The sequence below is a fragment of the Lissotriton vulgaris genome, unplaced genomic scaffold, assembly GCF_964263255.1.
Source record: "Lissotriton vulgaris unplaced genomic scaffold, aLisVul1.2 SCAFFOLD_1316, whole genome shotgun sequence".
In the NCBI taxonomy this organism is placed as follows: Eukaryota; Metazoa; Chordata; class Amphibia; order Caudata; family Salamandridae; genus Lissotriton; species Lissotriton vulgaris.
Window position 1 is genome coordinate 298090 of NW_028253720.1, and position 16820 is coordinate 314909.

General features: G+C 43.0%; 1 protein-coding gene across 2 annotated transcripts in view; it reads right to left on the reverse strand.

Moving 5' to 3' along the window:
* Positions 1-1829: 1829 nt before the first annotated feature.
* Positions 1830-16820, reverse strand: part of LOC147660795 (uncharacterized) — a 62663-nt gene continuing 47672 nt past the window's right edge. The window contains exons 1-3 of one of the 2 annotated variants that reach the window (XM_086951461.1): positions 4114-4417; positions 3699-3945; positions 1830-3614 (exon numbers count right to left, since the gene is read on the reverse strand). In XM_086951461.1, coding sequence (XP_086807587.1) covers positions 2175-3614; positions 3699-3945; positions 4114-4328 — 1902 coding nt within the window. In that variant the 5' untranslated portion in view covers positions 4329-4417 and the 3' untranslated portion in view covers positions 1830-2174. Of the gene's footprint in view, positions 5678-16820 lie in introns of those variants that run through there. The other variant, XM_086951460.1, reaches the window with a different exon arrangement.

A 16820-nucleotide genomic window follows, 5' to 3' on the forward strand; every position in this document is an offset into this window, starting at 1 on the left:
GCCGAGGATTCACTGGCTGCAGTTGTTTGGTCCGACGAACGGACGCTGGAACTGCTTAGTTGAATTTGACTTCCTCCCAGGTACGCTGCCCCAAGATACAGAAGAATCCTTACTCTGTTGTATTGAATATAGTTGAGAAGCATATGGGAGAGACGGCGATCTACCATCCTGATGAGACCATGGTAATTAACTGGAACGGTTGAAACATTGACTATCCAGGGATTATGTCTTCTGAGAATTGCATTTGCTTAACTTGTATTGTACAATGGTAATTTACAGCCCTGCTTTTGTGTACAAAATGTGGATCGGACTGTTTTATCATCATATCACTTTCATCTTGAGCACTGCGCAGTCATCACTCAACAATTTATATATACACTTGCTGCTGAGAATACAATTAGAATTTTGGGAAATGAAAAGGCCTCATCTGAATTCTAATCATGATAAAAAAGGTGTATTAATATCTGCCCAGGGCCTGCATATGTGATAAAGACCTGTGAGATAATGAACTCATAGACCTCTGTAGTTGTTCACAGTGCTCTGGGAAGTGCTTTTATGCGCCTGCGCTTGTCACTTCTGGAGCAGAATGACGTCGACACTGAGCTGCCTGATGTCTCCTTCTGCGTGCAGCAGGACTGCTTTAAAGTTTGAGGATCCAGTCTAGCGTGTGGGAAATATTCACAAGGTGAGGAATCTGTAAGCAAAGGAGTATCCACCAGAAAGAGCGTTACCGAAGGCAACTAACTGGTTTGTTATGTTTTCCTGCTGTTGTATATTATCTAATTCTGGGTGGTGAACTCAGCTTGCAGAGTTTCCGTATTCCATGGAGCTCGCGGAGTTCCTAAAAACTCTGCACGTTGTTTTTTTCCACGCTCGCGGTCTTCAACGTCATGTATTGGAGCGAGGAAAATCCACCTCCTGATGAGATTTTTCCTTGCTCGCGCTCGCCAAGGTCTAGTTGGTGATCAAAATCAACTTCCTGGCGAGATTCGTTGCCGGATTTCTCAATGCGAGTGGTCGTGCCTGGTCACAACCACTCGCGTTGAGAAATTTTCCTTCGCATTAATAAAGCTGCCGCTCAAGTAGAAGCAGCTGCACCCTCTTGCGCTACACATGGTGCCATTCACGATACATTTTACAGGGCGGGACAAACAATCGCAGATCAAAATCACCACGAACGGCATGACCCCAACACACTCCGCTGGTCGCAGAACTCTGCGTAGTGCGGCGCCGTTTTTTGACACTTTGCGGAGTTCTTCATTGAGGACCACCACCTAGGCTTAATCTTATCATGAAAATCTAGATTTCAGTCATATGTTAAGAAACAAGGGTGAGTAGAAGCCTTTTGGGTGGAGAAAATGTAAGACATTAATATTGTGAATTTTTTGGTAATTAGTTGATTTTTGCAAGTACTAACACTTCTCTGTGTAAAGTAAAGACCTTGAGATTTTTTAAACTTTCAGATACTCAAATTGTGGATTTTGTTGCAATTAAAACATTTTCGAGGCCTGAAATATCTTTGGAGGTTGCATGCGGGCAGCCTAAGTTATCCTGCAAGAATTGCTTGATTAAACCACAATATGTGCTATCTCATGTAGTCAGGTTGTTAGAAGCGTTTCTGCAACTCAAGATATGCCTTACTTTTGGCCTGGTTTGGATGCATTTCTCATGTTTAGTGAGATTTCCTTTCTGAGTATAACGTTTCTGGATTTCCTCTCCTGTAGAAGGCTTTAGTCCAGTGTGAATTCTCTCATGTTAAGTGACATTGTATTCGTGATTAAACCTTATCTGACATTCAGAAAACACATAAGGCTTTTTCTCCCGTGTGAGTTCGCTCATGACAAGTGAGAAGTAATTTGTAAACAAAACTTTGCTTGCATTTCGAGCACTCATAAGGTTTTTCCCCAGAGTGGGATCTCTCATGAAGCATAACACTGTCTTTCAGATTCAAGCTTTTATGGCATAAGGATTCTCTCCAGTGTGGAGTTTCTCATGGTAAGATAGCGTTTTTCTCTGCAGCTTTTCTGGTATTCAGAGCACTCATAAGGTTTTTCATCAGTATGGAGTCGCTTATGGTTAGCGAGGTTGTGCCTATCAAATAGGAATTTCTGACATTCACAGCGTTGGTAATGTTTTTCCCTGTGTGCGTCTGCTCATGTAGTGTGAGATTGCATTTAAAATTGATGCTTTTCTGGCATTTGGAGCACTAAATTTTTTTGATGGTGAGTTTTCTTATGGTGCATGTAACCATCTCTACCTCTGAATCTTTTCTGACATTTAGAACACTGATAATATTTTTCCCCAGTGTGGATTCTCACATGTGCAGTGAGATAATATTTTTGGCTGAAACATTTTTGGCATTCGGAGCACTGATAAGGTTTTTCCCCAGTGTGGGTTCTTATATGCTGAATGAGACGTCTTTTTTCACTGAAACATTTCTGGCATTCCGAGCACCTATAAGGTTTTTCCCCAGTGTGGGTTTTTATATGCTGAATGAGACGTCTTTTTTGACTGAAACATATCTGGCATTCAGAGCACCTAAAAGGTTTTTCCCCAGTGTGGATTTTTATATGGTCAGTGAGATTGCATTTTTGACTGAAACATTTGTGGCATTCAGAGCACTGATAAGGTTTTTCCCCAGTGTGGGTTCTTATATGCTGAGTGAGATAGCATTTTTCACTGAAACATTTGTCGCATTCAAAGCACTTATAAGGTTTTTCCCCAGTGTGGGTCCTTGTATGTTTAATGAGTCTTCTTTTGTCACAGAAACATTTCTGGCATTCAGAGCACTGATAAGGTTTTTCCCCAGTGTGGAATCGCAGATGTGCCATTAGAAGTGATTTAACTTTGAAATCTTTTGGGCATTCAGAGCACTGATAAGGTTTTTCCCCAGTGTGGAATCTCACATGTGCATTTAGAAGTGATTTAAGTTTGAAATCTTTTGGGCATTCAGAGCACTGATAAGGTTTTTCCCCAGTGTGGGTTCTTATATGCTGAGTGAGACTGATTTTGTTTATGAAACATTTGTGACATTCAGAGCATGAATAAGGTTTTTCCCCAGTGTGGGCTATTGTATGTCGAGAAAGACTTCTTTTGTCACTGAAACATTTCTGGCATTCAGAGCACTGATAAGGGTTTTCCCCAGTGTGGGTTTTTATATGTAGCGTGAGACTACTTTTTACACTGAAACATTTCTGGCATTCAGAGCACTGATAAGGGTGTTCCACAGAATGGGTTATTGCATGTCGAGAAAGACTTTGTTTGTTACACAACGTTTTCTGGCATTCAGAGCACTGATAAGGTTTTTCCCCAGTGTGGATTCTCACATGTGCAGCTAGAAGTGATTTAAGTTTGAAATGCTTTGGGCATTCAGAGCACTGATAAGGGTTTTCCCCAGAGTGGATTATTGTATGTTCAGTGAGTCTGCTTTTGTAACTAAAACATTTCTGGCATTCAGAGCACTGAAAAGGTTTTTCTCCAGTGTGGGTTCTTCTATGATGAGTGAGACTGTTTTTGTCAATGAAACATTTCTGGCAATCCGTGCACTGATAAGGTTTATCCCCAGTGTGGGTTCTTCTATGCCGAGTGAGACTGTTTTTGTCAATGAAACATTTGTGGCAATCCGTGCACTGATAAGGTTTTTCCCCAGTGTGGGTCCTTGTGTGTATAGTAAGTCCTCTTTCGTCACTAAAATATTTCTGGCATTCCGAGCACTGGTAAGGTTTTTCCACAGAGTGGGTTAATACATGTCGAGAAAGACTTTGTTTGTTACAAAACCTTTTCTGGCATTCAGAGCACTGATAAGGTTTTTCCCCAGAGTGGATTCTCATATGGTCAGTGAAATAGGATTTACGGCTGAAACTTTTTTGGCATTCAGAGCACTGGTAAGGGTTTTCCGCAGAGTGGGTTAATGCATGTCGATTTAGACTCGGTTTGGTACAAAACCTTTTCTGGCATTCAGAGCACTGATAAGGTTTTTCCCCAGAGTGGATTCTCATATGGTCAGTGAAATAAGATTTACGGCTGAAACTTTTTTGGCATTCAAAGCACTGGTAAGGGTTTTCCGCAGAGTGGGTTAATGCATGTTGACATAGACTTGGTTTGTTACGAAACCTTTTCTGGCAATCAGAACACTGATAAGGTTTTTCTCCAGTGTGGATTCTCATATGCTCAGCGAGATAAGATTTACGCCGGAAACTTTTTTGGCATACTTTGCACGGAGAGTTTTTTCCCCCAGTGTGGATTCTCATATGCTCAGTGAGATAAGATTTACGCTTGAAACTTTTTTGGCATACTTTGCACTGAGAGAGGTTTTTCCCAGTGTGCATTCTCTCAAATTCAGTAAGATGAGATTTATGGCGGAATCTTTCTTGGCACAGGTAACTTTTTCCCCAACTTGGGTTATTTTGCTTTGATTGAGGTGGGTTTGAACATTGAATTTGTTCTCACAGCCCGTGTTTTTATAAGGTGTATTCATTGAGTTACATTTAATTTTCTCTTCCTTATAAGCCACGGTAAGAGTGAACCCGATTTTAGAGTCGAGCTTGTTTAGATAATGTTCAGTATTTATCTCTAAAAGAAATTGTGTGTTTTACACTTGAATTAAGCAAAATATGTCTGGAAGCAGCCCTGTAACACCTGTCGAAATGTTTCTAGCAGATAATAGTCTTTTGGTTATAGCCTCTCTGGCAGCAACTTATTTTGTGACTGAAGTTTTTCTCAAATCTATTTGTATAGGTGCTTAGCAATACAGTAATAAGGTGTTAGTCTGACATTTAATTATTAAACTGAGAAGTACCTTTTTGCACTGATGTAATGGCAGTAACCGAGAACATTAGAACATGCACAGTACTATTGTGGATCACCAGTCACAGAACATCAGTTCCTTTTACCCTTTTTATGTTTGGTGTAAGGTGTAGTTCTGAAGACGAGGATTTATTTACATTAGCAATAGCGCAACGGTGCTCATTTAATCAGTTTTTACACATCACTCCTGCACAGCAGATAATGTCGAGGCGATTTACATAGAATTAAAGAACAGAATACATTAAAAAGGAAACATTCTGAGATGGTCATGAAAACAATAAAGTGGTAGATTTTTAAGGTTTTTGCCAGAGTGAGCAGAGTGGGTCGTGGTGTTCTATCCAGAGGCAGATAGTCTCAAACTTGCGTAACAGGTTAAAAACGGTTGTTGAACAAATGCGATTTTCCAATCTTTTGATTGTTTGCTTGTCAGCTTTGGAGTCTTCTTTTAGCGTCTTTTCTTTGATGGTTTGCAGAAGAAACTTTTTGTTATAACTTTCTTGTATGCAGTGTCTGCTTCCCCTCTGGAATTAGATGATGCTTTAGATGAACGTTATTCTGTCATGCTGAGGCAATTTGTCTTTCTGATAATATTTCAGATGAGGATGCTGTGATTGGTCTTTCTGGCATTATTTCTGATGCTGTGTGCACAGATATGACTTTGCTCTGGGTTAATGAAATGAAAATTAGAGACTTCACTTGCAGGTATAGTACTTTCCTCAGCTCCAACTTCCTCGCCACACCTAGGTTTTGGAAATTGTTTAAACTTAGAATGCTGGATGTCCTTCAGTTTTTCAGAATAATCCTTCTTATGGCGCTAACATTCAGTTGCCTGGTGCTAAATCTTGCTTTCTTCATGCGTAATTTCAATCACCTATAGTATTAAAATTAAATAGTTAATACATGTAGATTTTCCCAAAAATAATTTACAAGCCATATCAATGCAGAATTGCAGAATTTTGAAAATGTGAGCTGTTCTTCAGACAGAGCAGAGGATAGAATGGTAGCCTGAGAATACTTGGATGAGTGAGGATTTGTAGAATTTATTAAGCTCAAAAGGATACATGCACCCTATGGAGTTGTAACATAGAATCCCAAAGGCAGACATTAAAGTCATATGCACTGGCACCAAACAGATATTTAAAAAAGAATACTATTAATTAATTTTTAATGTAGATTTCTGGGATGGGAATTTCTCCTCCACGGACAACAGGCGTTTGCCTCTGCCCTGAGTTACCACCTACTTGTATCTGATATCCTGACTTTTGAGTTCTGTCCTCTGCCGCACGCAAATCTATTGTGTATTGCGAGGACTATGCCTAGACCTATCCCTCAACTATGGTCCTTAGTATGAATCAAGGGCAATGAAATTAAGGCGTACTTTCATGTGTTCATTTTATTCCACCTGATTATCAGTTGTTAGGTTTTTCTGCACCTGGATGTACCGGGTGCAGAAAAACAGGACACCCTTTTTTTCCAGACAGAAATTTTTTACTGAAATGACGCACCAGACTCTGGGTGCAGCAGAAGCAGCCAAGACTTATGCTGTTTTTTTACTAACTGGGGGAAACACACAATTCTTGCCTCTGTTAGAAAATGCTTTCCTCTTCCCTCCCCTGCTTCACCCATCTCCCCCCAACCAACCACATGCATATAGTCAAGTCAAGTCAAATAATTCATATAGCGCGCTACATACCCAGAGGGTCTCAAGGCGCTTGAAGAAGGGTGGGGAATTACTTGTCGAATACCTATTACCTGCTTAAAACAAGTGGTAAATAAAAGTAGAAAAACAATATGTAATAGTGAATGGCATGTGGTTTGACAAGCAGAAGAATCTGTTCCTTGTGCAACTCCCCAGTCCATGGCGTCAAACTTGTAACTGGACGTTACTGGGGTAAATCTACCACAAAACAATTACATGAGATTTTTCTGCCACCCCAGTACTGTGCAACTTCTAACAAGGGACTATGGAGAGGTCTTGGACGGGTCCTGTGACCATGAGGGCCACACCAAGTGTGCCCTCATTTAAGGCAGAGGACTGTCATGGGTTTAACAGCTAGAGCGGTGGTGGCAATGGAGCCTGTTGTAAGGATCAATAGCCTTATGATATCTTTGCATCATGGTCAGTGGAGTGGCGTCCTACTGACACACCCATGTAATGCTCCATTTCTATGAATGTGCCCAGACTTTGCGCTAACATCAAGTGCGTGTTTAGGGTGTTGGTGTGCGTAGCATAGAAGCAATGTGAGAGTGCGACAGAGTAAACTGCATCTCCTGCCTGCCAGTTGTGTATACAAGTGGGACCATCTATCCCTCTTTTATACCCTAGTTCAAAGTCCTCTGTTACCAAGGAATAATGTGCTCTACAAAGTACCCAGGTGCCTGCTGTGCCACCAGGGATGGTGTCAGCCTGACAGTTTATCTAAGTTGAAGGGGCATCACCTGCAGGCTGAATTACTTAATGGAGAAGCTGTGTACCTGTCCTGAAGAACCTAGAAGTCTGCCTAGAAGTCTGCCTGTCTGGTAAGAAAGGGAAGGGAGTTTGACTATCCAGCAGGAGGACAAGGTTATCATGGAAGAATCAAGGTCCGACACATACCAGTTATCTGTAGGGCGGGCCGGAAAGCCATCCAGCAGGACCAGCTAGTCTGAGGGACCCCCTCCTCCCCCGCCAAGACTTTCCCAGCAGTTCAAGGCTGAAAATAAAAGTCTACGACAACATGATTGTTGAGGCCCAGTAGGAGAGTGTGTGCTGCCAACAGGCCCGTTCAAGGTTTCACTTGTCAAATTCCTAACACAACAAGGTCTGAATCTATTGACTTCCTGGAGAGCCTGTGTTGGGCTTTTAGCTGCTGAAATTTCTGACTACTCTGTGTCAGAGGTCCATGAGGGACTACAAATACTCCAGTGTCGAACACCATGTCTGAGCTTACGCCTGTGGTGCAAGCGGCCACAGTGTGGGCTCAATTGCTGATGGTCGGGCCTCCAGAGGGGCTGAACTTACCGACAGGCCAGGTGTGACTGCTACCTTGGAACTGCTTATCTTCAGGCAACTGCAAAGAAAAGACAGAGTGGGTGCCCTACTGAATGCAGTCCTACATCCAGGACAAAAGCACTCAACAAAAGCCTGCTGGTGGGCCACTGCTCTCTCAAGTATTTGCGCGTGCCATTCAAGTGTCGGGAAACAGGAAAGAGACCCAGACAAGACTGACTCATCCTGTGAAAGGGTAAGACGCTTATGACAGAGCATACAAGCAACGGGGTGACTGGAGTGACAGAACTGCACCTATACTATATTCATGATACTCCTAAATGCCCCAGAGGCACCTGTCTGCAGCACATGGTAGTCTGGCATGCCAGACTGTCCATAAAGATGATTTCAGAGCCGCTACGCACATAGCAGTGGGAATCACAGACCATTCGCTGGTGGAGGTGCAACTCGATAGTCTGGTTGTGGACTTCATGCTACCCCCAAGGGTTGATCTGTGTTATTTAAAAGACGTTCAAAGCTCGTATGAGAGATGGAGCAGACTTCTATTTTAAGGGGAACAGGCGGCATGTTGAATCAGCTTGCGTGCTATAGGATGAATTCAAGCCAGTGATCCTCGAGGACACTGACTACAAGGGGACAGAAATAGTGGGAGAGACTTCCTGAAAGACCTGACCCTGCCAATGCTAACGAATGACGACCGAGACGCACTAGACCACGACCTGACAGTAGACTAAATATATAAGACAATAGGAACCTTGCAAACAGGGCAAGCAACAGGGCCTAATGAGCCCCCCATAGAATTACATAAAAGCATGATGGATGAAATCAGTGAGTACCTCCAGAGTAGGTTTCAGACTGCCTGAAAATAAGGGTGTCTCCCAGAGGACCAAAGAACGTCTGAGGTGGTGGTCATCTCAAAAAAGGACAAACCAGTAACTGAGTTTGGGTCTCATAGACCTACTTCCCTGCTTAATTTTGAGACTAAGGTCCTTGCATCTGCCTGCGGACAGTAGCTTTATGCCACACGAGGGAACGCGCTTAAATCTCCGACACCTTATTGGAGTACCACATGCAACAGGGGATTCCTTTGCTGAACCAGTGGTGCTGCTGTCATGCTCTTGTATGTGGACCCTCTAGCGCACATGCACGTCAATAACACAGTCTCCGAGTCTTTGCCGTCCGACAGGGATGTTCCTTGTCTCCTCTGCTCTTCACACATGCGTAGGTTCACCAGGACCTCTCATATGGGGTATTCCAGTTGATCAAGAGTGGGATGAGAAAATCTCCCTCTACGCTGATGATTTGGTGTAGGATACGTAATCAGCCTTCTCGAGTGAACGAATCCTACAAATCTTTCACATATTTGGAGATTATTAAGAATATAAGATCAATTGGAAGACGTCCTTAATATTCCTGCTAGTGGCAGGGACCCTGCGGCTGGACTCTACGTGCACAGTTCAAGTGGCACTACATGGCTTTAAATATTTAGGCGTGTTCATTACAAGAGAGCCACAGGCAGGAACATACTCCTGAAATTAGACCGGCTTCGCTGGGATGCCCCACACTTGCGTACGCTCCCGCTCTCCTTACTGGGCCGAGTGGCCCTATTTAAAGTGATGACCCTCCAGGGTTTCCTGTACATCGTGCAAAAAACGTCCTTTAAGATCCCACCAGACATTTTCTTTTAAAAGGTAGACTGAGAACTTCGGCTCCTGTTGTGGGATGGTGGCTCTTCAAGCTGAGTAAGGTGCAGAGGGGAGTTCAAGGTGGACCAGCGGTCCGGAGCATTCGCAAGCATTACTGGGACACGCAGCTGGTGGCAGTCAACAACTGGGTTTTTGCGGACCGTGAGGATCCTTCTTACGGGGTAGATAGATTGGCCATGGGCAAGAAAGGTTACCCCACACCAGTGCAGTATCGAAGAAAGTATGAGTGCACCCTACCTACCCATACCCAAACAGTGGTAAGGGTGTGGAGAGAGGCTACCAAGTGTTTAGGCTGAGAAGGTAAGCTGACTGAAATTACTCCACTGTATGATGGTGATCTTTTAAGTGCAGTGGGAGGATTGCAGGGCTTAACAAAATAGGGATTGATTAGCTTAGAACGCCGGGCGATGTGTGGAGGGGACAGGCACTTGTGTCCTTCACGATCCTACAACAAATGTATATTAGGTGACTAAAGAAGGTTCTGACATTTGCAGGTGGGTCATGCTCTGCAAATGTAAATGTAAATGTCAAGGTATTTGTAGAGCGCGCTGCCACCAAGCGGTTTCCTGGCGCTATCAATCATACCGCTATGGAACCCCTCCTGGCTTTCCCTGTGAAGTGTCCACTCCTGGGCACCCCCAGGGTGAAGCCAGGCATCCTAGCGCTGTTGGGGCCGGTGTAGAGGTTAAGCAAGCTATTGCCCAGAGTTGCAGCGAGAGGCCCATGATTAGACAAGGCACAAGGCGAGAATTGTCAGGTCTGAGGAAATTGAGCCCAAGACCCGCCGATGCGGGAATTGAACCCTGGTCCCGGGCCAGAACTCTGCATCAGGGTCTGCCGCTCTAACCATTGAGCCACACTCCTCCGAAAAAGCAATCTCAACCATCTATAGGAAGTTGATCTACAATTCTCTGGATCCCTTGGGGATGTTTCAGGTGGCCATTCACCAACGTTTGTGTTTTTCAAAAACAAGCTTTCAAAGCTGGAGTTGATTTTTAAAAACCAATAACTAATCATCCTCACACCCCTGGAACTGTCTCCCTGAATAATTTACTCCCAGGAAGTGGGATTCATTTAAAAACAAATTCTCATCATGACTGCCAGGTATTCCCTGGTGGTCCTGAATAAGAGAAAAATACATCAAACAGCCTGATCTAGAGAGGAAGGGCCGTCCGATGTATTTACATCAATGCCACTCAAGTAAGGCTGGACAAATGACAATCCAGCTGACTTGCATTAGGTCAGGCAGACCATCCGTTTGTTGGACATGATACTCCACCACGCTTGTGAAGGAGTACCCTGCTCACCAAACTCTAAATCAAGACCTTTATCTTGTCTGTGCTATGCATGTATCTATAGTTCTGCTTCATTATGTCCATCAGTCTTTGTATTAGTTACCTGGTATTGAGGCTTGTGTGTTTAGTACAGCGTAATCTTACGGTGTGTGGGTTTATTGGAACCCTGCGGTTTAATCTGCACTTGTTGTTTATGCGGTGTTATCACACCCTTGTAATTATAAAAAGTATGTTACAGGCGGCCAGGGATCTCTTGCCCGTGACTTCTGCGGAAGTAATGGTGCACAGTTAACAGCAGCAACATTGCAAAGTGTCAAGAGCCTGATTTAGAGTTCGCTGGCAGGGTTAGTCAGACACAAACGTGACGGATATCCTGGCCGCCGTATTACAAGCACCACTGAATATAATATATGAGAGCCTCATTTCTTTCTTTCGTACTTTCTATTTCCCTTGTTTTTATTATCTTTACTAGCTGTACCCGGCCACGCGTTTCTGTGGCTCAGTCTGGTTAAATGGAAAAGAAAGAAAAGGACAAGCGCACGTTTCTAATATGTTTAATTTCACAATGCTTGTGGGTATACAATATTTTTTGTTGTTCCATTGTCTGTGCAGATGTAGAGATTGTCTGGTTTGCCGACTCTAGACCACACAACATTTAATTGTCCCTGTGAAAAGCAATCTGTTTCTAGATCTAAACCGCACAATTCTAAAGATTGGCCCTGAGCTTTTTAAAACATTTTTTTTAAACAAACTGTATCGAAAACCACAGTTTGTAGTACATGTATCATAGCAAGTACGCATTTTTTTTGTTTTTGCTGCTTGTTATCCAGTTTTTACCGATATCAATTTGATACATGTTTAAATCACATCACATCAGTTATTATAACAGAAACAAACAGTACAGATGGTAGCTTTTGGACGCATCCTTAATATATAACATGTAACAGAACCGCAGGTCGCGGTTGCATCCTGTTCTTTTAAAATATGTTGCAAACTGAACCAACTCCTCCCCCCTTCCTCCACCCACTTCACGGTCTGCCATCCTGACACCAAATGTCCATCCTAATATATGTAGACTATTGTCTCTATGCGTCCCTTGAAGTTGTTGCGCATCAACCAAATCAATAAGGTCTGTTCGGGCCTTCGATTAAAAACACGCACATATTCGACACGCATGTATTTGAATCCAACGTTGTGCATATAAAAACACGCACGTTTTCAAATCCAACGTTGTGTCAAAATTTCAAAGCAATCGGTGGAGTACTTTCGGAGATTTTAGATTTTGAACAACGAACAGTTACATTTTTATTTATATAGATAGATTTTACTTTTTTTTGTCCTCTTTCTTATTTTTTTTTCTGTTTCTCTCTATTCCTGGCTTATCTCTCATTCATTTCTTAATTTAAGAATGCTCAGCCTCCTAAAGCATTTTATTAATTCATTTGTATTTCTTCTTTCCTGTCATGGGGATGACTGCACAGATATCCTTACAAGTAGGATCTTTTGAATTCTGCATGAACCTGTTTACTAATGGTCCTAGTCGAAGGTGTCATTTAGAAGTTAATTATATGTTTCTTATGTGAGGTAGGGTGGGTATGTGTGAGAATGCGTGTGAGTGAGAGAGCGTGTGTGTCTGTGTGTCTATGTTATGTTATGTTATTTGTACTTGTAAAGCGCACTGCTACCCTAGGGTGTTCTGCCGCTGAGTACTGGTGACCTGGGGAGCATCAGCTGTTTAGTGGGAGAAGAATCATGTTTTCAAACCCTTGCGAAAAGAAAAAAGGTTTAGCGCATTTCTGAGATGGCACGGAAGTTCATTCCATGCTTTGGAGACACAGTGGAGAAAACTTCTGCCTCCCCAATTAGTTTTCTTAAAGGTGGAGTTTTGGACTAATTTGGATCCGGAGGAACGTAGGAACATACCATGTAAGTCTGGTTTTAAGAAACTCCGGACCAATCCCATTAACCGCCTTAAAGACGACACAAAGTGCCTTGAAGCGTGATCTAAGTGGAACTGGGAGCCAATGCAGTTTCTTAAGTTCTCCTTTGACCGAAGCAAACCTACGGGTTCCCGTCAGCATTCTCTCTGCCGCGTTCTGGACCAGTTGCAACTTGTTCATATGTTGTTTCTGAACATTAAGATAGAGGCTGTTGCAATAGTCCAGATGGGACATAATGAGTGCAGTGACAACCGTCCTTAGGTTGTCTGCCGATAGGAAGAACTTGATTTTTTTGCTGAAGATACCTGATTCACTAGGTCCCCCATGGTGAGCTTGTTATCCACCATGACTCCCAAATTCTTAGCTTTCCTAGAGAGTGTAGGGCACGATCCCAGATCCTCCGGCCACCAGTCTGGGGTCCAGACCCAGGGATTATTGCAAAATTTTAACACCTCAATTTTAGCTGAGTTGAGTTTTAAACAGTTGGACGACATCCAGGTGGACATAGAGCTCATGCAATTATAGAACCTCTCCCCCGCCTCCCTTTCCGCACCCTCCATCAGTGATAGCACAATTTGTGTGTCATCAGCGTAGGAGGTGAGCTGGAAACCAAACGACTTGATGACACTGGCCAGGGGTACCACTTAGATGTTAAAAAGCGTAGGGCTCAACGCCGAGCCCTGTGGCACCCCACAGGGAAGTGAGGAGGGTTCCTAAGTGTTGCCATCTAAATCTACTGTCTGAGCTCTGTCAGACAGGAAGGAATGTAGCAGTTTCCATATTGAGCCCTTCACACCAATATCAGAGAACCTGTTCAGCAGGACCCTATGGTGGACCGCATCAAAGGCCTCGGATAGGTCCAGGAGGATTAAGATGGCATTACCTCCCCTATCGACGGCTTCTCTGATTTCCTCGGTTGATTTTATTAAAGCCAGTTCCGTTCTGTGAAAAGCTCTAAACCCATATTGCGATGGGTCCAAGGAGTTATTGGCAGAGATAAAGTTGCTGATTTGGCTATTTATTTCTTTTTCCAGTAATTTGGCAGGTAGTGGAAGCCTAGAGATAGGACGATAATTATTCGGGTCCTTAGGGTCAAGAGATTACTTCTTTAGAAGAGGAAGCACAGAGCCTTTTTCCAATTTTTGGGAAAAATTGCGGACTGTAAAACTGCATTAAGCAGGGGTGTGAGAGCCGTTCCAAAAGTTTCCGGAATTTGCTTAGCAATTCCAGCAGGACACGGATCACTAGGGCCACCCGATTTTAGCACAGACAACAATTTGACCAAATCTGCTTTCTCAATCGGGGTGAAATGCTCCAGTAGTTCTGCCGCGGCACCTAAGCTTCATGATTCTGTTAGATTGAAATCAGTCTGAGTATCATTGATTAGACCATTGAGTGAGGTAAAAATTGTTTCTACTTTGGTTTTAAAAAAGGCAGCTATTTTATTACAAAATTCTGCATCCCCCGGTTTCTTTGGAGCGGCAGGGTTAGCTAGTTTAGAAAAATCATTCCACTTTTAAAAAAGCCTTCCTTGGAGTCATCAGACCCGAATAACTTTCGTCCAATTTCCCAGCTTCCTTTTCTGGCTAAGGTTACTGAGGCATATGTGAAGTCAGTCCTGGCACAATCTGTCGAGCATTTCAAGTGGTGGAACCACCGTTTGATTCTCACACACATGCTATTAAACACGGGGTTCCTCAGGGCTCTATATTGAGCCCTGCACTTTTTAACATCTTTGTACAGCCCCTAGTCCTGCAGGCAAAAAGCAGAGGGTTGTCATTGGTTTCATACGCCGATGACTCCCAGCTAGTCATCAATTTTTTCGAGGACCTGCCAAGACAATCTCATCACATTGAAAGAGGACTTGGTAGCTATCTCTGACTGGATGGCAGCTAGTTGTTTACTGCTGAATGCTGCTAAGTCAGAAATTCTAGTGCTGGGTAGAGACAGCTCCCTCTGGTCAGAACAGTGGTGGCCTGTCAAACTTAAACCTGCACCCCAGCCAAAAAAGGCTGTAAAATATTTGGGCTTTTCGATCGATAGCGAACTTTCATTTGATGTGCAATCCAAGGCCCTGTCTGGATCCTGCTTTGGTCTCCTAAGAGGGTTGAGGCCCCTACTTGGCTATTTTGCACCAAAAGTTCGCCAAATCATCCTTCAGGCTACAATTTTGTCAAGGCTGGACTATGGGAACTCCTAATATTTAGGCGTCAACAAGTCCTGTATTGTCCGCCTGCAGAGAATCCAGAACCCAGCAGCTCGCGCCCTGCTAGCTTTGCCCAGATCTTGCTCAGTCTCGCACCTTCTGCCTAAATTGCACTGGCTACCGATAGCGAAAAGAATCCAGTTTAAGTCTTTGTGTGTGGCTCATAAAATATTGACCTACCAAGGACCGCAGATTTTGGCGAATCTGCTGGCCCATTATGTAAAGAACCGCCTTTTGCTTTCGGCTAATGCGGGCTTGGCTTGCACTTCCCGTTTTCTCAGACCTAGAGCGGGCGGTCGACCATTTAAAGTTCAGGCGGCACGCCTCTGGAACTCTCTTCCTACATCTATCAGAGGACTCCAGAACCATCTGGCCTTTTGTAAGGCGTTAAAGACCTGGCTCTTTCCAGCTTAGGCTCTTCTTTTTCCTTTGAAGTGTTTCAGCCATGGCTTAGTTAGCGCTGGGATACCCCGTCACTGGGCAGCTATGCGCTTTATAAAACTTAAAACATTAAAAATAGTTCTAAACAATGCTTTGGAATTGGATTCGGCAATGGTATTTTGTAACGAGAAGTACTCTTTTTTTAGCTTCCAAAAGAGCTTGCTTGTAAGTGAAAATACAAGTTTTGTAATTCTCCTTCTCTGCTTTGTCATAAAATTTCCGCCAATTCACCTTGTAGCAGGGTTTCCGTTCTCCCACAGAACTGTGCACAGAGATCTAGAACCTGGGTGAGTGAGGGTGACCCACTACTCACCTTTGTTTCAGAAATCCCCTTACAAAGCTAGCTACAGTGTCTCATCGGTAGTAATAACTTACCAATGACTTAGACAATCCAGAACATGAACTTAGAGTACCTCAGGTATCGTGGAACACATGAACACTCTTTCGTTATATTATCACTCCAAACCGAAACTGGGAGGCAAAGAATACACGTGCAAGTTTGAAATGTTTATTTTTCAATGCAGCATTCTCAAACGCAGTATCTCGTATAATATCAATATACATATTATAAAAATCAGAGTCAGCAGCATAGTCACTAATCCATAGTAAGCAAAAGGTGATAGCATTTTATGATGCAAAAATCTATAGAAATCTGTATCACCTATATTTCGCGCACCCTAATTAGCATATTATATTATATCTAAGAAGGTCTCATCTGGGTTCTTAGCAGGGCGGACCCATACCTCTAATTCTCAGTAGGAGGAGATCACATCAACCGCTACCAGCTCTCAGCATGCTCAGCATCAAGTGTGTTGATTCATTCCCTGTAACTGTATCTTAAACCCACGTAGAGCCAAATGTTGGCACAAACATTATTTGTGTTATGACTAACGTGGTGCGAGGATCAGGCCTTCAGCAACCTTGTGTTAGGTTATTCTGAGAGTGTGCAGTTCTCAGTGTGCAGACAGTTGTACCAAGTGTACCAAGCACGACTGATACCAGGGCAATAACATATTATTCTCAAATAAATCACATCTTTCGTCTAGGTTGAAAGCTACAATAACAATTAGGTGTCGTGTGCAAACCGAAGCAGAAAGAAAATATGGCGTTTTAAACATTTAATAAGCACATGCTAACTTAACACAATATATAGAAACGTAGTAACCATATGACACCCCCCCCAATGATCCGAGGACGGTTAAAAGAGAAAAATATAAGCCAATACTCTATGAGAGGCAAGACATGAAAGCAGAGTTCAATGATATTGAGCCAAGCTAAATGTATTTAAATGTATGTAAAATTTAAAAACACAAAAATGTATGTATGAATGCCTATAGTGGCCACACAAAATATAAAAAGTCGAACTTGAGGCCTACTTTTAATTAATAGGCCTAGAACATCTGAAAAAATCGAATGTTCGTATTGAAAAAGGCACCA